Source organism: Leptodactylus fuscus, chromosome 2, assembly GCF_031893055.1.
Source record: "Leptodactylus fuscus isolate aLepFus1 chromosome 2, aLepFus1.hap2, whole genome shotgun sequence".
Lineage (NCBI taxonomy): Eukaryota > Metazoa > Chordata > Amphibia > Anura > Leptodactylidae > Leptodactylus > Leptodactylus fuscus.
This window is the reverse complement of record NC_134266.1, coordinates 242,735,624-242,757,363: the sequence shown is the minus strand read 5'-3', so window position 1 is coordinate 242,757,363 and position 21,740 is coordinate 242,735,624. Positions and strand designations below refer to the sequence as shown.

General features: G+C 43.8%; 1 protein-coding gene across 1 annotated transcript; it reads right to left on the bottom strand.

The window, feature by feature from the left end:
* Window positions 1-1,867: 1,867 nt before the first annotated feature.
* LOC142193922 (putative tRNA methyltransferase 9B) lies at window positions 1,868-21,178 on the bottom strand. Its single transcript, XM_075262937.1, has 4 exons — window positions 21,097-21,178; window positions 8,767-8,956; window positions 3,280-3,453; window positions 1,868-2,826 (listed from the first exon to the last, which is right to left on the bottom strand). Exons 2-4 carry the CDS (start codon window positions 8,945-8,947, stop codon window positions 1,868-1,870), a joined length of 1,314 nt encoding a protein of 437 aa, XP_075119038.1. The 5' UTR covers window positions 8,948-8,956; window positions 21,097-21,178.
* Between the last annotated feature and the right edge of the window lie 562 nt (window positions 21,179-21,740).

The window sequence follows — 21,740 nt, the reverse complement described above, 5'->3', positions numbered from 1 at the left end:
CGCCCCCGATCTACTGGGATTTTCACGCACAACCATCTCTAGGGTTTACAGAGAATGGTCCGAAAAAGAAAAAACATCCAGTGAGCGCCAGTTCTGTGGGCGGAAATGCGTTGTTGATGCCAGAGGTCAGAGGAGAATGGCCAGACTGGTTCGAGCTGATAGAAAGGCAACAGTGACTCAAATAGCCACCCGTTACAACCAAGGTAGCCAGAAGAGCATCTCTGAACGCACAGTACGTCGAACTTTGAGGCAGATGGGCTACAGCAGCAGAAGACCACACCGGGTGCCACTCCTTTCAGCTAAGAACAGGAAACTGAGGCTACAATTTGCACAAGCTCATCGAAATTGGATAATTGAAGATTGGAAAAACGTTGCCTGGTCTGATGAGTCTCTATTTCTGCTGCGACATTCGGATGGTAGGGTCAGAATTTGGCGTCAACAACATGAAAGCATGAATCCATCCTGCCTTGTATCAACGGTTCAGGCTGGTGGTGGTGGTGTCATGGTGTGGGGAATATTTTCTTGGCACTCTTTGGGCCCCTTGGTACCAATTGAGCATCGTTGCAACGCCAAAGCCTACCTGAGTATTGTTGCTGACCATGTCCATCCCTTTATGACCACAATGTACCCAACATCTGATGGCTACTTTCAGCAGGATAATGCGCCATGTCATAAAGCTGGAATCATCTCAGACTGGTTTCTTGAACATGACAATGAGTTCACTGTACTCCAATGGCCTCCACAGTCACCAGATCTCAATCCAATAGAGCATCTTTGGGATGTGGTGGAACGGGAGATTCGCATCATGGATGTGCAGCCGACAAATCTGCGGCAACTGTGTGATGCCATCATGTCAATATGGACCAAAATCTCTGAGGAATGCTTCCAGCACCTTGTTGAATCTATGCCACGAAGAATTGAGGCAGTTCTGAAGGCAAAAGGGGGTCCAACCCGTTACTAGCATGGTGTACCTAATAAAGTGGCCGGTGAGTGTATATTTTATTTGTAATGTGCTGTCCATTAGCCTAGTCATGTCTGAGACCCTCAAACAGACCTGGCTCTAATGCCTGCAATGAGCCCACAGTGGTCATAAGCCTTAAGGCTGAGTTCACTTGGAGTTTTTTGGTCAGGAATCAGCCTCCAAAAAAGCCTCCCAATAGAGCTCTTTTTGGAGGCTGATTTTGAGGTGGATTCCTGACCAAAACACTCCATGTGAACTCAGGACATGAGTACAGCTGATTTGGGGAGGATGGGTAATCTCCCTAGGGTGTATAAAACCTTAAAATCCTCATGGTGGTTTTTCATTTCTTGGAGCAGCTATGTATTGGCTTTTGAGGAACTCAAAGCAAAAAAAACTAGAAAGTACGTATTTTTAGGGGCAACACGGTGGTTCAGTGGTTAGCACTGCATTCTTGCAGCACTGGAGTCCTTGGTTCAAATCCCACCCGGAACAACATCTGCAAGGAGTTTGTATGTTCTCCCCGTGTTTGTGTGGATTTCCTCCCATTCTACAAAGACCTACTGATAGGGGGGAAAAAAAATTAGAATCCCTTTAATAAGTTTATAAACTTTAGTAGTACAGCTTTAGTTTTAGTTAATAGGATTTATGACCAGTATAAATACTGTAAGAACCTGTTCTACAGCATAAGTGTACGTGGAACTCTACAGATTATAGATCTCTTGGACCAATGCCCACAAGTGTTACAGATTCATCAGGTTCACTGTTTTTAGGTGGAGATTTTTCTTTATTTTAAAAAAATTACAATAATAAAACCAATAAATAAATGATAAATATAAAAGCCATAACATAAAATATACAGACTAAAATTACCGTGAATGAAACCTATCACACAGTATACACAGCACGTTACACCGTTGCAAGTTGGATCTTTTCGGCAATAACACACCAGTTGGAGTGATCAAAGAAAGTCTGCACAACACGTAGGTCAGGAATGTATTCTTCTATTAAGTCGCTGAGCTCGCCCTGCTTAAAAATGTGGTAGTAACGTAGACAGCCATTATTTCTGCCATGCAGGCGCTCATGGTCTGAGGGATCTGCCTCATCTTCATAGCTGGAGCTCCGTAAAGTTTTATCTCTTTTGTTTTTAGTCTTATTATCACCAGGATTTATATAATTCATAGTAAAGTTAAGTTTCGGATCAGTTGATTCCTTGTATGGAGAACCCAGGTCTGGTAGAGGAACCAAAGTGAAATCCTTAATAAGTTCCTTGCCAAGTTCCACAGTTGGAGACTTCCTAAAAGTCATATTAGTAGTTGCACCCGTGTTGGGACGGTTTTCAAGGGTTTGCACATGATTTGGAACAAAATCTTCAACGTTCTTAAAGAAATGCAAAGTCTTGGAGGAAAGTAGATTTCTACCTCTCTTAATATCAATGCAGATATTATACAATCTATGGAATATACTTTCATGGTTTTGCTCATTGGCCCCGGTCTTGTTCAATCCTGAATCTAAAGAACGTGCTAAAAATTTGGATGAATGAAGTTCCTTGTGATACAGTGAAGGCTTCATATCTAGAAATGAAGAACTTTTAGCCTTTTGCTTTGTGGAGATTTGGACCTTGAGGGTGTGCTTATTCAAGGAGATGGCATTGAGGTCTGGTTGCCAGGAGCTCCTCAGATTGTCGGGATGGTTTTGTGTATTTGACTCTGTTTTCCAAGGTATTAGTATATCTTGCTTCTCAAATTTCCTTCTGTTTTGTTCCATTGCCCACACGTATATCATCATCTGTCCACCGACTTTCAATATCCGAGTCATTTCTTTAATAGCTTGAACACGACGACCCTTGGTGGAAAAATGGTGGATCACTGTACAGAATCCAAGAAAATAGAAGTTTAGCAATTTTTTAAAAAAGTTTTAGGGTGGATTCACACGGAGTAACACGGCACTGATTCTGGCATTATAACTTGTGTAAGTGGGGGAAAAAAGAACAGGGCTCAGGGAAGGGGCAGACAAAACACCCCCTCCCCCCCCAGCACCAGCAACTACTGCACCCAAAAACTCCGACCGTTATAATTTTAGAAATTTTCCAGTAGCTGCTGCATTCACCCCCCTCGGCTTATACTCGAGTCAATACGTTTTCCCATTTTTTTGTGGTAAAATTAGGGGCCTCGGCTTGTATTCGGGTCGGCTTATACTCGAGGATATACGGTAGATTGGAAGTACAACTATAATAAAGTAGTATTAGGAAGGTTATACAAGGACAAAATTTTAAAGCTAGACTAGCTAGATGGTGAAAAATAGTGTATAATAGACCTTACCGGCTATGGACAGGACAGCATCAAAACAACCATCACGATATGGAAGCCGAAGTCCATCACATGCCATTACTTCGTAGCCTCGATTTCTTGCAGCTTCCACCAAGGGCAGGCAATAGTCACAGCCCACTTTATAGGTCTGACTGTTGATATGCAGATATTTTCCATTTCCACAACCTGGAATCATATTGTAACACATGAGATGACTGAAGAGAACTCAGTCCTGGGAGAGAGATATCAAAACTGGGTCAAAGAAAAGGTGCAATAGCTGCTTAGAGCAACCGATCTGGGTCCACTTCACATATTTCAGAAGCTTTTTTTTTTTTTTTATAATTCAAACTTTATTAATTTTTCAAAGTACAGAGAACAACAACAGTACCATAGGCAAAATAAGAGAACAGCAGAGAAAATGAGCATAAGACCAAAGACCATGACCATCCATAGAATAACAGCTGTCCATGGTATACAAAAAACAGTCAGGACCAGGCCCAAGCGCAAAGATGTGCTTCAGCATAAAGAGGCCAGAGATATTTCATACATATTTCAGAAGCTTTATAGAAAAAATGAAAGCCACAACATCACACAGTTTGTAATGTTGTGTCATTGGCGGTATAACCTGCAATATTGCCAACCTCAGTTAGACGTAGTACACCTTTGTTTATTGGATGGGCTTGTTTCGTATATTAGACCTATGGCTGTGGGGGACATAACATTACAATATTGTCCTGGATTACTAGACCTTCTGAATGATCAAATACTGGATTAAAAATTACTATATTTTGGAATTGCTGTTGCAGAGTTTCCTAGAGATAGTTTGACCTATAGGGAGTCTGTCACCAGAACCCAACATATCAACCCAGCCAGATAGTTTAGGATCACCAGAATGAATTGTATCTGTCACTTGTGAATTGCTGCCCCTATTGCCGAGGCAATGAGGTTGTTGCCATTGCTCTAAAAAGGTAATTAGCAATGCCTTTATTGCTCCAAAGAGCTCATTTGCATAATGACATAAATAGCAAAATAGAAAAACACTATGTAATTTAGGTGACTGTAACCTATCTACAGGACTGAGTTTACTGCTATGGGACTGTTCATACAAACTTCCTAAACGGTCAAGAGACTGAAGAGGGTGGTGAATGCAGATTTAGGCTCCATATACACAAATCTATACATGGTCAGTGTGTTGGCATAAACGTGCCCATGTAATTTCACAGGCCTGTGTATGGGAAGGTGTGGACTGGGGCAAAAGTCAGGACAGGTCCTTTACCTATCTGTTGTGTCCTTTACCCCGGCCCACTCAAGCTAGTTAATGGGTCTGTGGAGGAATTGTCCATGTTTCATTCTACCAAGTGTATTCCATGATGTACTTACCTCTTCCAATGCTTTTTGTTCCAATGACACGGAGCAGGATAGGTCCTGCTCTATGTTCATCGGAACTGAACGGACCTTGGGACGCCCCCTGGGAGGAGCATCGGATGATAAAAAATGGACAAACCCAGTGGCTGTTATTGGTTCATTTGATGAAAAACTGCCAAATTAGGAGATTCCCTATATTTTAATGGTCTGTTAAATAAATAAAAAAAATGGACGTGTGTATGATTCAATTGACTCTGATTGTTCTAAAAACGGATGTAAAGAAAGCATCTCCATTACATGTCTGTTTTTCACGTTGGTGTGCAACGTGGGGCCTAAGATGGGAACTTGGGACAACCCCTTTAAGCCTTAAAGAAGACAAAACCCCATCTTTTGGACTTGTACCGGAATAGTTTGAACAACTATTTATCTCAATAAAGTGATTATGTAAAGCAGCTCCACAACCTCCTGCACACGGTTGCGATGCAATCTGCTTGTATTACCGGAATAATTATAAGCCTCACATTTCACTCTTCTGTGTCTTTAGCAGGAGGAGAATTAAAAGGCCGTGTATGTAAATGAGCCATTATAGGTAATTGTTAGACACAATTGTTTTCTTCTGAATTGGGATTAAATTACTGTTACCAGACTGAAAACTTCTCCCATAAATACAGGAGTAAAAGAGAACGATTATTCACCGAAGCTGCTGCTATACAAATACTAGTACACAGGACCAGGTTACTGAATGCGCACATTCTCTTATGATGAAATATAGAACTTATATTGTCAAATAATTCTTTTATGTAGACTGAAGCCCCACGTTGCCGAAACGCAGCTTTTTTTCGTTGTAGATTTTGCTGCGGTTTTATTTTTGAGCCAAAGCCTGGAGTGGATTGAGGAAAAGTATCTAAAATATATTTCTCATTCCTTTTGTAGCCATTTTTGGCTTTGGTTCAAAAAACCGCAGCAAAATCTGTAATGAAAAAATCTGCGTTTTCGCAACGTGGCCCTTAGCTTAAAGAGGTTTTCTTGCCCCAAATGGATTTTTCCATACTGATGATGTATCCATCGGTGTGTGATCTATTGGGGTTGGCACCCAGGCCTTGCACAGGCAGGCTGTCCAGAAATTGCTGTAGTGGACGGGGAACATATGTGGGATGCAGAATTACTTATAAAGCACCACAAATTTGACAGCACTGTACAGAGTTTCAGCATGGGCCCCAGATAGCCTATGGATAATACTAGCGGTTACCCGTTAGAGCAGGGGTGGGCAATTAATTTTCCCATGGGGCCACATGAGAAATTGTAACGTTCTAGAGGGCCATGTGCACAGCTGCAAATTTAGTTCCACCCACTTCTCCCCTGACTCTGCCCATTCTCAATCATTTTTCCATGTGCCCCCACAAAGTTAAATCCTCCTACAGTCACCCTAACATTATACACCCCCACATTATAACGTTTCTCTCCAAATGTCCCACAGTATTAAGTCCCTCTCCTGGTGCTAGAGGGGACATTAAACTGGGGCAGCTGGAGGGGGACATTAAACTGGGGGCAACTAGAGGCAGACATGTCCCCCTCCAGCTGCCCCCTATGGTTTAATAACCTCCTCTTGCAGCTGCCCCAGTTTAATGTCCCCTCTCCATGTGCATTCAGTTTATCTGCCCCCCTACATCTGCCTCTAGTTCCCCCCTCTTGCTCACACATGCTGTCTCTTCTCTCTTTATCATCCAGCAGCTCCCACTGCCGGCAGCTTGCAGAAAGCACACAGTCCCGTGTGGCTCCGCCCACTAACAAGTCATAGCCTATCCAGGTGATAGGCTGTGATGACATCATCACAGGTCCTTGAAAAAACTTCAACTAGCTATGCGGGCCGGATAGAAGCAGTCAGAGGGCCGGACATGGCCCCCGGGCCGGACATTGCCCAGGTCTGCGTTAGACTCTAATGAGGTTTGCCGGGTTTCTGCCCTAAAAATGTGACAAGACTATTCTCTCTGAATTTTTCAAGCAGAGTGGGGGGACAGATTCCCCAAATGGTCACCCAGTGCAGGTGTGACTGTGGCCCGAGATAGGAATATCCCTTTTAGTTCTCATAGACTGATGTAGGCAGTTTTTGCCGGATCTAGTACCATGTGCATATTCTAAAAACGTCCACATCTGTCAGAATGACAATATAAAAATATATTTTATTATGTTTGTTTATCCTAACCAAAGACGCACTTTATTTCTACCTGTATATGATTTTCCTAAGCCAAGTGTGAATGCGGAATAAACAGGTTCTAATTCCTGAATGGAGTAGAAAAAGTTGCTATTGCTGGACCAGCATCAGACTGGTTGCATTAGTAAGACTGCAATGTTATTTCGGTTTTATCTCCAGTCTTCCTTTTGTAAACTGAGAAAAACATTTTTAAGGCCATATTGGAAATAAATGTTCTCAAAAATAGCACAGGCTGATGAAAAGAGACCTCGGGCTAAGTGCACACCGTGTCTATGCACTTAGCCTAATGTATACTCTCAGAGAATCCTCCGACATAGATGTCTGTTTCTATACAATATCGCAGGCCCTGAGTTCAGCGTGAGGTTCCATTTAATGGATCAAGTTGTCTGCTGAAAGCTAGGCCTGTCTTCAGCGAGAATCTCTAACCCCCCCCCCCACCCTACGGAAAGAACCAGAACGACAACACTTCAGTGTGCCCAAACTGGCTGCTTGTAAGGTCACGCATGCACAAGGAGGACTTGCACAGACGAACACCATAGATGTGCCTTTGACCTCAGGTTGAATCTGCTAATATTTGACTTAAAAATTAGAAGAAAGATTTTTCCGCAATGTGAATTGAGTTTGGAAAGTCTTGCAGACTTATGGTGTAGTCGTATCTGCAGCAAATCTTTGTCACATCGGAGGACGCTTTCAGATTTATACCTGGATCTTCATAATACTGGACAATATATTGTATGTATTTAGATGGGTGGCATTAGATCTGAATGGAACAAAGCATCAAAAACATAAAACAAAAATATAATATAATACCTACTGAGAGCTTGTCCAGTAACCCAAAAAATGGAAATCAAACATGTAAAATAGTATAGAATAAAAGTAGTAATATTCACTTTACAGATCCCCCGTCTCTCCCAAAGTTATCTACCAACCAGTGTATCCTGGTTTAGGCCACATGCCCCTGAATGTGTGCAGCAATGGATCTGAGGGAAACCATCACAGATGTCTTACAGATGATATCCATGTGCTGTTCATGCCTCTACAGACCCACACAACACACAGGAATAGGACCGGCCCTGTGTTTTGACTCTGGTTTATTGCTCCCTACATGGACCTATAATAATTCATGGACGTGTGTATGAAACAATAGAAAATAAAGGATATTAAAAACACAGGTAGCACGCTAGTAAAGAATACAATCTTGGAATGATGGAGACTTGGTATGATGTCATTCCAATATGTAAATGTAACCCAAGTCACTAATGACTGGCTGTAGAGGCAATGTCACGTTATTGATGCAGCCAGTGATTGTGGCAGGTACTCCTCCGTGTCAGGATGTCCTTACTGTAAGCCAGGGTATAGGAACCAGCAGGGGAGGCGGTGGGTTATTAGTATGGGGAGTATTACTTCTTTTACTATTTTAACAACCCCTTTAATATGAGGCTAAAATGTTACATGTGAATTTGTTTCATTAGAAAATGTTGAAGCTCTTATTACCCAAAATACTTTAGTATTTAAAAAGAATTGTTCATCTTTATATATAGGATTTCCCAATCATAGACTGATCATACGATGCCCTTCTGGGATCACCTGCCATGATATTGGGAAACCTAACAGCAAGAATTGAGTTTACGTTGAGCTCTATCCCAAACAAGATGAAGCATTACACAGTATAGGAACCCAAACAGCAGGAGTTTGTCTTCTCTATAGCTTCACCACAGGCAAAATGAATGCACAGGCATTGCAGTGTCCTCCATAATGAGGAACACTCCTGTAAGCCGATCTCCATTGTGGATTCTTTGATGAGAATCCCAAATCCTTTATATATTAGTTAGAATTCCCTACTATTATAAAGCAGTTTACCCCAGACCTCTACATTATATCCCCAGATATTCCATCTTTATCTATCAGTTAATAGCACTTACCTATATCAGCTATGAGACTTCCCGGCTCCTGATCCAGCAGGAACTCTTGGACTTTGGGCCAGGCTTTGTAACGCTTGTCATTGAAGTAGGGAGCGATCTTCTCATACACGCTGTGTACATGTTGTCTTTCCAAACGGCTTGCCTCCTTTTCCATCGCCTGTCTCACTATGTCATTCAGCATTTGAAGTGCCTTAAAGCAAAATAGAATATTCTAGTCATCTGAAACCAAGCCAGGTGTGATGGCCAAGTTCTATTGACTAGCGTATACACATCATGATCGAGGCTTGACTAGGACATGTCAGTTCCTGTAGCAGATGCAGTGCATTAGCACTAAGTCCATCTATTCACTTGTAAATTCATTATTATCAGCACACAAAAGGATAAGAAGTTACCAGTATTCTTACAGAACTGAACCAACTCAGCATGTAACAGGCAGCGGGTTGTGGCCTACTGTGTCACCAAACTGGTTTGGGTTAGGGCCACTCCTAAGGGCAATGTCTTTGTGGACCCCCGGTCTCCCACTTGGCAATCTCTACTTTGCACATGCTAAACGGAAGTACATAACAGAAACAAAACCAGTCAAGGCTATAGCAGGAACAGTGGAACCGAGGACATAGATACTGGTAAGGGATATGTGGTTAAGGAATACTCAAGGCCAGATTCTGAACAAGATACATAGCTCAGATTCATGGTGAAAACCAAGGATTCAGAGCAACTACTCAAATCAAAGGCTAATACATGCAGACATTAAAGCAGAAGGACATAGGTCCAAGCACATAGCAAAGGTACATCTATAGTGGAGGTCCTAGACAGTTTGCAGAGGTGTATATGTGGCAGAAGGACATATGTGTTCACAGGGGTTAATAGCAGGGAGACATATACATCCACACACTAAAAATACATACATGACGGAAGCCTGAGACCAGGATCCCCAAGTCTCCTTTGTAAAAGAAGCAGTATTGCGTGTGTGACCCTCTCCTTTCACATCTCTGGGACTGACGTCGTATTGCACTGGGCTAACGTTATTAGTCCCATAGAAACTGAACCAAGTGTGAATTCTGCCCTAAGACATAACACAGGCAGTACAGTCGTGGCCAAACAATTCAGGAGCAACTTGGTGATGGACAATGCTTTTTCCAGCATGATGGAGCACCAGGTCACAAGGCAAAATTGACTTGCTGAATAGAAATGAGTGAGTAGTATTCGATTGAGTAGGTATTTGATCGAATAGTCGAATATTGAGGTCTATTTGAATCGAATTTTGAATTTTCGAATATTTCTCTACTCGCTCATCTCTACTATATACGTTTTTTTCCTACGTTGTCCTAGTTCCTGTTCCACCTCCCCTGCATAGCTATTGGTGTAAAATAAAAAAAATTAAAAAAGCGCCAGGGAAGGTGGGAGGGAAATCGAATTTTTACTGTGTTTACCGCGTGGTAATAGACCGAGTACGAGTATTTCGAATACCTACTCAGCTGAATACTACTCGCCCATCTCTACTGCTGAACAAAATAGTGAAATGTTGGTCCGTGGTCAGGAAACTTCCCAGATCTCAATCCCATTGAGGACATTGGTCAATCCTCACAAAGCAAGTGGGCAAACATAAGGCATTAAATTGTTGATACTGCCTGTGGCCATACAGCCTCCTGGTCACATCCCTGACATGTATGCAAGTCCCAAAGGAATTTTTTTTTCTCATTTCCTTATCCTCATCTTTTTTTTGGAATACAAAGATTTCTCCACAGATACCTTGTGTGGTCTAAATCGCTTACCTGGAAGCTGTAGTTCTGTAATGGAGCACATAGTGAGTCACATATAGCAATGTGGACTGCCGTAGGTGGCGGCACTATTTTACTCAGGTGACTGAGACATTTTCAAAATACCTTTTATGACACGTAAAAGCAGGTTTTATAATATTTATGACTCAGTAAAACACCTGTATGTTATGAAAGGTCGGTGTAAAGTGTGTGAGATGTTAATGGTCTATAGAAGGAGTCTCGAACTTGGCCGGGCAAATGGGCCACACGTTGAAAAAAGTTGAAGGGCTGCGTTCCTTACAACTTCAATACAATACAAATGTATTGTTAAATTATCCCAGCAATGGCCCCATGTAGTTATACAGTCCTATGAAAAAGTTTGGGCACCCACATTAATCTTAATCATTTTTAGTTCTAAATATTTTGGTGTTTGCAGCAGCCATTTCAGTTTGATATATCTAATAACTGATGGACACAGTAATATTTCAGGATTGAAATGAGGTTTATTGTACTAACAGAAAATGCGCAATATGCATTAAACCAAAATTTGACCGGTGCAAAAATATGGGCACCTCAACAGAAAAGTGACATTAATATTTAGTACATCCTCCTTTTGCAAAGATAACAGCCTCTAGTCGCTTCCTGTAGCTTTTAATCAGTTCCTGGATTCTGGATGAAGGTATTTTGGACCATTTCTTTCTACAAAACAATTCAAGTTCAGTTAAGTTAGATGGTCGCCGAACATGGACAGCCCGCTCTCAAATGATCTGAAAACAAAGATTGTTCAACATAGTTGTTCAGGGGAAGGATACAAAACGTTGTCTCAGAGATTTAACCTGTCAGTTTCCACTGTGAGGAACATAGTAAGGAAATGGAAGACCACAGGGACAGTTCTTGTTAAGCCCAGAAGTGGCAGGCCAAGAAAAATATCAGAAAGGCAGAGAAGAAGAATGGTGAGAACAGTCAAGGACAATCCACAGACCACCTCCAAAGAGCTGCAGCATCATCTTGCTGCAGATGGTGTCACTGTGCATCAGTCAGCAATACAGCGCACTTTGCACAAATAGAAGCTGTATGGGAGAGTGATGAGAAAGAAGCCGTTTCTGCACGTACGCCACAAATAGAGTTGCCTGAGGTATGCAAAAGCACATTTGGAGAAGCCAACTTCATTTTGGAAACAAAGATTGAGTTGTTTGGTTATAAAAAAAAAGGCGTTATGCATGGCGTCCAAAAAGAAACAGCATTCCAAGAAAAACACATGCTACCCACTGTAAAATTTGGTGGAGGTTCCATCATGCTTTGGGGCTGTGTGGCCAATGCCGGCATCGGGAATCTTGTTAAAGTTGAGGGTCACATGGATTCCACTCAGTATCAGCAGATTCTTGAGAATAATGTTCAAGAATCAGTGACGAAGTTGAAGTTACGCCGGGGATGGATATTTCAGCAAGACAATGATCCAAAACACCGCTCCAAATCCTCAGGCATTCATGCAGAGGAACAATTACAATGTTCTGGAATGGCCATCCCAGTCCCCAGACCTGAATATCATTGAACATCTGTGGGATGATTTGAAGCCGGCTGTCCATGCTCGGCGACCATCTAACTTAACTGAACTTGAATTGTTTGTCCAAAATACCTTTATCCAGGATCCAGGAACTGATTAAAAGCTACAGGAAGCGACTAGAGGCTGTTATCTTTGCAAAAGGAGGATCTACTAAATATTAATGTCACTTTTCTGTTGAGGTGCCCATACTTTTGCACCGGTCAAATTTTGGTTTAATGCATATTGCACATTTTCTGTTAGTACAATAAACCTCATTTCAATCCTGAAATATTACTGTGTCCATCAGTTATTAGATATATCAAACTGAAATGGCTGTTGCAAATACCAAAATATTTAGAACTAAAAATGATTAAGATTAATAGGGGTGCCCAAACTTTTTCATAGGACTGTATATCTATCCAGCAGTGCCCCCATATAATATAATGTTCTCCCTAGCAGTGATCCCACACATTTTAATGTACCCCCCAGCCTACTCCAGGTGCACATATGCCACAAGAGTGGGAGATTTGGGATGATTAAAAACAGCCTTTCATAACAGAGGCTGATACTGGATAAAAAATCTGGTGGCTCTTAGGGCCCTATGCACACCACCAAGTGGGGCCTTCCAATGTGGGGCCATGTTTGCAGTGGAATGCAGTCAGATGACACTCAGAGTGACACCCCAATGTCATCCGTTTGTATTCCATGGTGTATTCACGTCTATGGGGCTTCCAGATCTATTCCATTCTGATAACAAGGAGCATAATAAGATCTGCTGTATAATTATCCGTGTTATGGGAACCAAATGTATTCATAAGCCCCCATACATATCAATGCATAACAGAATGCACTCTGAGTGTCATCCGGCTGCATTCCTCTGCAAAATAGTCATGTTCATGGGGCCTTATACTACTGGGGTACACCACTTATAACAGAAAGGGGGGGGGGTTAAAAGCAAAGACTAGACCCTATAGCAGACTTTTGACTCTGGGGCCACCCCACAGCATAGCATCCCCTTTCCTGGCCCTTGTACAGTATAGCACCACCATTTACACACACTATAATGTCCAGAGGTGTCCTCCAGACAGTATAATGTCCCATAGTGGCCCCTGCACACAGTATAGTGTTACATAATGGCCCCTGCACACTGTATAATGTCCCATAGTGATCCCCTCACACAGTATTATGTCCCATTATGGCGCCTGGTGGTGGTGTTCATTGCAAATATTTTAGGTTCAGCAGAACCCAAAATTTTGGGGGTACACATACACAAACTATTATTATACTTTGGGGTCTTTTGAGACCCCAGAGTATAATGATTGGAGACCCAAGGTAGGTTACCAAAATGAAAAAAAAACAACTGTGGTACTCACCTCTCCTGCGCTCCGGAGTGATTCTCTGCTGTTTTCGGTCCTCTTAAAGGGGTATTCCCATGTACATAATCACATCTATATTTGTAGATAATTAAAAGTTAAACATTTTTGCAAATATAAGTTATTAAAAATTCTGCAGAGTTTTAAAGATTTCCTCTAACAATCTTAGTGGTGACAGTCTGTTATCTTGATCGGTTGCCAATGGATATGACCACTAATGCAGAAACTTCTATGGTCTGGGACTTGTCAGGAACCAGCTATGATTTTCTTATTATACCTGTGTTATCAGGCAGGGACACTACATGTATCAGAAGGTATCCCGGCCACAATAAGGAAATCATAGCTTATTTTCTGACCTTAGGAAGTTTCTGCATTGGTGGTCGTATCCATGGCAACCGATCAAGATAACAGACTGTGACCACAAGAAAGTTAGAGAAAATCTTTAACCCCTTAAGGACCCGGCCATTTTTTGGTTTCGCATTTTCGTTTTTCCCTCCTCACATTTCAAGAGCCATAACTTTTTCATTTTTCAGTTCACAGAGTCACATGATAGCTTATTGTTTGCGGGACAAATTGTACTTTGTAATGGCACCATTCAATATGCTGTGCAATGTACTGGGAAGCTGGAAAAAAATTCAGAATGAGGTGCAATTGGAGAAAAAATGCATTTGCGCCATTTTCTTATGGGTTTAATTTTTACAGCGTTCACTGTTTGGTACAAATGACATGTTACCTGTGTTCTACGTGTCAGTACGAACGCGGTGATACCAAATTTATATAGTATTTGAAATGTTTTGATACTTTTAAAAAAAATGATAAACTTTGCAAAATAGAAAAAAAAAATTGTGTCATCATGTTCTAACACCTGTAACTTTTTCATATTTCCATGTATGGAGCTGGTTGTGGTGTCTTTTTATGCGGGACAAGATGACGTTTCTATTGATACCATTTGGGGAAAGATCTGATGGTTTGATCACTTTTTATTCAATTTTTTATAGGAGGCAAAGTGTTGAAAAAAACGCTTTTTGGCGGTTTTTATTTTTTTTGCCGCTACGCCGTTCGCAGTACGGGATAAATGTTTTAATATTCTAATAGTTCGGGCATTTTGGAGCGCGGGGATACCTAATATGTTTATGTTTAATGTTCTTTAATTACTTTTATAGCTGATCTAGGGAAAGGGGGGTGATTTGAACTTTTATATTTTTTTTATTTTTTTAATACTTTTAAAAACTTTTTTTTTTTCTTCTGTTACATTTATGATCAGACCCCTTAGGTACCTTGAAACCTAGGGGGTCTGATCGCTCATACTATTCACTGCAATACTACAGTACTGCAGTGAATAGCAGAATCCCAGCACTTCTATTAGACGATGCCTCTGGCATCGTCTAATAGATCTAGTGCAGAGACAAGCCTGGAAGCCTTCAATAGGCTTCCGGCTGTCATAGCAACCGATCACCGCCCTCTTGTGACGTTCAGGAGGGCGGCGATCGGCGAAACATGGCGGCGCCCATGCCGCCGGCGCCGTTTACACACTGCGGTCACGTTTGACCACAGTGTGTAAAGGGTTAACAGCAGCGATCGACTCGGGCACCGACCGCTGCTGTTAGTGGCAGGTCCTGGCTGTATTATACAGCCGGCATCTGCCGTGTATGGAGCGAGCTCAGCGTGTGAGCTCGCTCCATACATCCCCATGCGACCCATGACGTACAGTTACGTCAAGGGTCGCTAAGGGGTTAAAACTCTGCAGAATTTTTAATTACTTATATTTGCAAAAATATTTAACATCTAATCATCTACAAATTAAAAAATAATTATGTAGATGGGAATACCCCTTTAAGTGACGTCACAGACATGGGTTACGCCGGTGTCATTATGCACTCTCTGACCTACATGACGTCTGTGTTCTTTTACTCAGGAAATGTCTATGAGGGACAGTGACAAATGTCTTTGTAAAGTTCCGCAACACTTTCTCCACAGCCTCCCCTCTGCCCTCTATATCCACAGCCTCCCCTCTGCCCTCTATATCCACAGCCTCCTCCTGTCCACTATATCCACAGCCTCCCCTCTGTCCTCTATATCCACAGCCTCCCCTCTGTCCACTATATCCACAGCCTTCCCTCTGTCCTCTATATCCACAGCCTCCCCTCTGTCCTCTATATCCACAGCCTCCCCTCTGCCCTCTATATCCACAGCCTCCCCTCTGCCCTCTATATCCACAGCCTCCCCTCTGCCCTCTATATCCACAGCCTCCTCCTGTCCACTATATCCACTGCCTCCCCTCTGTCCTCTATATCCACAGCCTCCCCTCTGTCCTCTATATCCACTGCCTCCCCTCTGCCCTCTATATCCACAGCCTCCCCTCTGTCCTCTATATCCACAGCCTCTCCTCTGTCCACTATATCCACAGCCTCTCTGTCCGCTATATCCACAGCCTCCCCTCTGTCCATGATATCCACAGCCTCCCCTCTGTCCTCTATATCCACAGCCTCCCCTCTGTCCTCTATATCCACAGCCTCCCCTCTGTCCTCTATATCCACAGCCTCCCCTCTGTCCTCTATATCCACAGCCTCCTCCTGTCCACTATATCCACAGCCTCCCCTCTGTCCTCTATATCCACAGCCTCCCCTCTGCCCTCTATATCCACAGCCTCCCCTCTGTCCTCTATATCCACAGCCTCCCCTCTGCCCTCTATATCCACAGCCTCCCCTCTGTCCTCTATATCCACAGCCTCTCCTCTGTCCACTATATCCACAGCCTCTCTGTCCGCTATATCCACAGCCTCCCCTCTGTCCATGATATCCACAGCCTCCCCTCTGTCCTCTATATCCACAGCCTCCCCTCTGTCCTCTATATCCACAGCCTCCCCTCTGTCCTCTATATCCACAGCCTCCCCTCTGTCCTCTATATCCACAGCCTCCTCCTGTCCACTATATCCACAGCCTCCCCTCTGTCCTCTATATCCACAGCCTCCCCTCTGCCCTCTATATCCACAGCCTCCCCTCTGTCCTCTATATCCACAGCCTCCCCTCTGCCCTCTATATCCACAGCCTCCCCTCTGTCCTCTATATCCACAGCCTCTCCTCTGTCCTCTATATCCACAGCCTCCCCTCTGCCCTCTATATCCACAGCCTCCCCTCTGTCCTCTATATCCACAGCCTCCCCTCTGCCCTCTATATCCACAGCCTCCCCTCTGTCCTCTATATCCACAGCCTCCCCTCTGTCCTCTATATCCACAGCCTCCCCTCTGCCCTCTATATCCACAGCCTCCCCTCTGTCCTCTATATCCACAGCCTCCCCTCTGTCCTCTATATCCACAGCCTCCCCTCTGTCCACTATATCCACAGCCTCCCCTCTGTCCTCTATATCCACAGCCTCCCCTCTGTCCTCTATATCCACAGCCTCCCCTCTGTCCTCTATATCCACAGCCTCTCCTCTGTCCTCTATATCCACAGCCTCCCCTCTGTCCTCTATATCCACAGCCTCCCCTCTGTCCTCTATATCCACAGCCTCCCCTCTGTCCTCTATATCCGCAGCCTCCCCTCTGTCCACTATATCCGCAGCCTCCCCTCTGCCCTCTATATCCACAGCCTCCCCTCTGCCCTCTATATCCGCAGCCTCCCCTCTGTCCTCTATATCCACAGCCTCCCCTCTGTCCTCTATATCCACAGCCTCCCCTCTGTCCTCTATATCCACAGCCTCCTCCTGTCCACTATATCCACAGCCTCCCCTCTGTCCTCTATATCCACAGCCTCCCCTCTGCCCTCTATATCCACAGCCTCCCCTCTGTCCTCTATATCCACAGCCTCCCCTCTGCCCTCTATATCCACAGCCTCCCCTCTGTCCTCTATATCCACAGCCTCTCCTCTGTCCTCTATATCCACAGCCTCCCCTCTGCCCTCTATATCCACAGCCTCCCCTCTGTCCTCTATATCCACAGCCTCCCCTCTGCCCTCTATATCCACAGCCTCCCCTCTGTCCTCTATATCCACAGCCTCCCCTCTGTCCTCTATATCCACAGCCTCCCCTCTGCCCTCTATATCCACAGCCTCCCCTCTGTCCTCTATATCCACAGCCTCCCCTCTGTCCTCTATATCCACAGCCTCCCCTCTGTCCACTATATCCACAGCCTCCCCTCTGTCCTCTATATCCACAGCCTCCCCTCTGTCCTCTATATCCACAGCCTCCCCTCTGTCCTCTATATCCACAGCCTCTCCTCTGTCCTCTATATCCACAGCCTCCCCTCTGTCCTCTATATCCACAGCCTCCCCTCTGTCCTCTATATCCACAGCCTCCCCTCTGTCCTCTATATCCGCAGCCTCCCCTCTGTCCACTATATCCGCAGCCTCCCCTCTGCCCTCTATATCCACAGCCTCCCCTCTGCCCTCTATATCCGCAGCCTCCCCTCTGTCCACTATATCCGCAGCCTCCCCTCTGTCCACTATATCCGCAGCCTCCCCTCTGCCCTCTATATCCACAGCCTCCCCTCTGCCCTCTATATCCACAGCCTTCCCTCTGTCCAGACTTCTATTCACCTCTTCATAACAACATATCAGTTTAGTCTGACATCTTCTGTCCTTAGTACTATCATGCTGTCTGTCACTTATAGTATTATGTATAGTCACATACTCCTGTATATAGTTGCATAAGAGCCCCTTAAGCAGTTTCCCCACAATGAATGTTAAAGTCACCAGTCTGTAGTTACCTGGGCAAGACATAGACACCACATTATCCATTGGCACAGTGCTAGTCACTAGAGAATCCCTAATAATTAATAATCGGGGTACAGCAATGACTGGAGTTCTTGCAGTACATGTGGGTGTAATCCCTCTGCACCCGGAGCCTTGCTCATATTTATTTTGTTTATTTTGGCTTGGACCATTTCTATGTTTATCCACTTCAATATATTGGTTGATGCATTGCCAGAATTGGAGACTCCTACAACAACTACTGCCTGTTCTGTATACACAGAGCTAAAGAACCCAGTTAGTAGCTCTGCTTTTTCTTGATTCCTGGTGGTGAAATCTCCTTTCCCATTATTTAGGGGACCTTCTTGTTCTGACCTTCATTTCTTTTGCATTTATATATTTAAATACTTTTTGGGGTTAGTTTTGCTTCCCATAGTCACCTGCCATTCATTATGTATTTTATTTCCCTTTTACAGATTTTATTTTTAAAGGCCTGTTTTCTTTATTATTTATTGCCTGTTACGGGGAGGACCGGAGCCTCCGCAGCGTTGTGCGGACGCTGGCAGCCTTCACCTCACTGCGCTCCTGAGTTCCTGCTTCCGGGTCTTGGGAGGCAGGCTGGAACCTCCGCGCCGATTTGCGGGGTTGCCGATCTCTGCCTGAGCTAGATGGGGGATTGAGCTCTGGCTCAAGACCACCGCTGGCTATTCAGTTTACTTCTCGTCCTTGTAGTAAGCATTCTCTTGAATCAGATTGCCTGTGTTTCTGACCCCTTTCCTGACCTCTGACCTTGCCTTTGCCTCCTGATTTGTGTACTGTGCCTGCTCCTGTTTATGACCCTGGCTTGCCTCTAGACCCCTGCTTCCTGAACACAGTTTTGTACTACGCTATTGCTCCTGTTACTGACTTGACCTGCCTGAAGTTCCCTTTGGATTTCCCACTGTACTGCGTTTCCCTCTTGTTGACGACACGGATGATACCACTACGATTTACTCTCTGCTGCCACCTTCTGAACACCCAACACAGTCTTCTGGACCCTTGGATCTACACTACAAGCCAAAAGATCTGACGGTAAGAGATCTCAGTGTCTGGTTTGCCGTGATTTGTGGTGCGCTGTGTGTTTGGAGTTTTCAACCCGTACCGCTCCGCTCAGCAGTGCAGCCAAGTTCATCCCCACCATCTGGGGCTCTGGTGAACACCATTGTGGGGTTTGGCGTTGGTGCGGCCCGGGGGGTGTTGAACACATGGTGCTGTGTTGACCATTTTAATCAGTGTATCTAGTACTAGTTCTCGTTTTGGCTCTGAACTATCCTACTATCATCTACTATCCTAACAATACCCTTTTACCCAGAGATGTAAGCTATGGGGAGATTAATTTAAGGTGTTTATACTTCTTCCCTATGTATATATATTTTGCTCAATGTTGATCTAAATGTCTCCCACTTGACCTCTGTGTCAATATCTGTCGATGACTGCCCCCAGTCTATATCCGGACATGCGGCCCTTAACCTGGAAAAATTGGCCTTTTTAAAATTGAGGGATTTTTCCCTCCCATCCTTTGTTTGTTTTTGCAATTTAGATGGAATCTGATTAGATAATGGTCATTATTACTAGGGTTTTCACCAACAATGATATCTCCAAAAAGTCCCGTATTATTAGAGATGATCAGATCAGCAGAGAAACCATTCTAGTTGGATTTTCTACAAGCTGGACAATAAAATTGTCCTGCAACAAGTTGATGAATTTCCTGCAACAGACCCTTGGGGATCTAGCCACGTCTCAGCCACATCAACTACATCGATGTGTTCCTACTGGACCAGGGCCTCAAGCTCCCATAGTTTGCCTGCTAGGTTTCTTGTGGACATACACTTTAACTTGCCATCCAAGTTCACACATGTATTTCCAGAAATGTGAATTTTTCAGACCAGATTAATCTATACAATTCCATTGTAATAAATGGATCTCTCTATCAACTATTCTAATCCCCCCACTACAGTCCACTTCTCTCCCACCTCTACAGCCTGTTCCTACTCTGACCTATCTACTCCTATTCCTGCCTGTCCCTCCCCTCTTGTTCTTAGTTTACATGTTGTGCTACCCCCGCTAGAATTCCCTCACAGCACAGCAGACCCCCTTCCATTGAGGTGCAAGTTATTCCCTTTTAAGAAGTTGCCCCACAAACAACATTTAGAAGCAATATCATTGTTACAGGTATCAGAGTAAAGTATCGCAGTGAGGAGTCAGGATCAGGTGGTTGCAAAATTGGCTGAAACTTGCTTTAAAGGGACCCTGTCCCCAGAATGAAGCATATAAACCAGCAACACAGTTACATCACCTGATTGTGACACGTTTTTCCTTCCATGAAAATTTGTGCCTCCGTTTCAGAGATATTCATTTATTTCACAACATGCAAATGATAGTACCACCGAAAACGATAACCTAATAAGGGTTTTCCAGGACTGAGGGTCCAACCTTAATATAAGTTTTGACTCTGAAGATGTCCTGATATGGACACTGTATATCGGCAGCCCCATTACATTGGACCGAGTGGCATTGGACACACTCGACTGGGGCCGTAGCTATAGAAAATGCAAAGCTAGCAACTGGTACCGGGCCCAGGTGCCTTCAGGGGGCCCAAAGCCTTCTCTATAACATAAGATACCAGAGGGTCCCGTTACGTAGTTTGCATTCAAGTTACACATCTGCACTCAACTGCTGTTTGATTTGGACAAAGGGGACACAGGACCCCCATTCTCATGACTGGGGTCCACAATGATTAGACACGTTCCCTATCTTATGTATAGGGGATAAATGTTGTTACAAGCCAATACCTGTAATGTAGCTTTATATCTGACTGTCCAACATAAAACAATAAAAGCAATAAATACAAGTCTCTTAGGAAATGTTACAAGCAGGTACAAGGCTGAATAAAAGTGTATATTCTATAATTAAGAAGATTTGATTCGTGTTACCTGTATGGAGAGGTAGCAGTTCCTTCACCGGCTCAGGCTTCTGCAGACATCTTCCTTGTTTTCTTGGCTAAAGACAGAACCCAGCAGAACAAAGAGGAACAAGTCTGTAACTGAATGAAAGTTTCTCTTCACTTGCCTGTGGGGGAGGAGACACCGAATCCGCAGGTGTGCAGTGAATGTGATATGTAACAGAGCAACTGGAGAGCAGTCTCATGTCTTTGTGATTATTCAGCAACCTGATCACCACTCCTCCAAGATGTAAGACAAAGGAGCTGCGAGCTTGTGCTTGCGGTTTGTCCTCTTAACGTATTTCCTCGGTGAACAAGCTGTAACATGTAGTCTGTATTATGGCTGCCCTCCATGGAGAACGTTATCAAATGTAACGCAAGACAGACTAAGATGCAAAGGTCAATGTAACACTGAACACGATACAAGCACAGGTACAGTGACCACAGGTGTACACAGAAAGACTTACCAGTGGTCAGATAGCACCTCTTATTATCTTTGGTGTCGCACTCTAAACCTGGCCCTATATATTAGATTGATCATGGCCAAACCTGCCATCCTTTGTTCTTATCTGTATAGGGCAGTCAAGAAAAATACCTGTCGGACAAGTAAGAATGTAGCAGACAGCTATTGTTTAT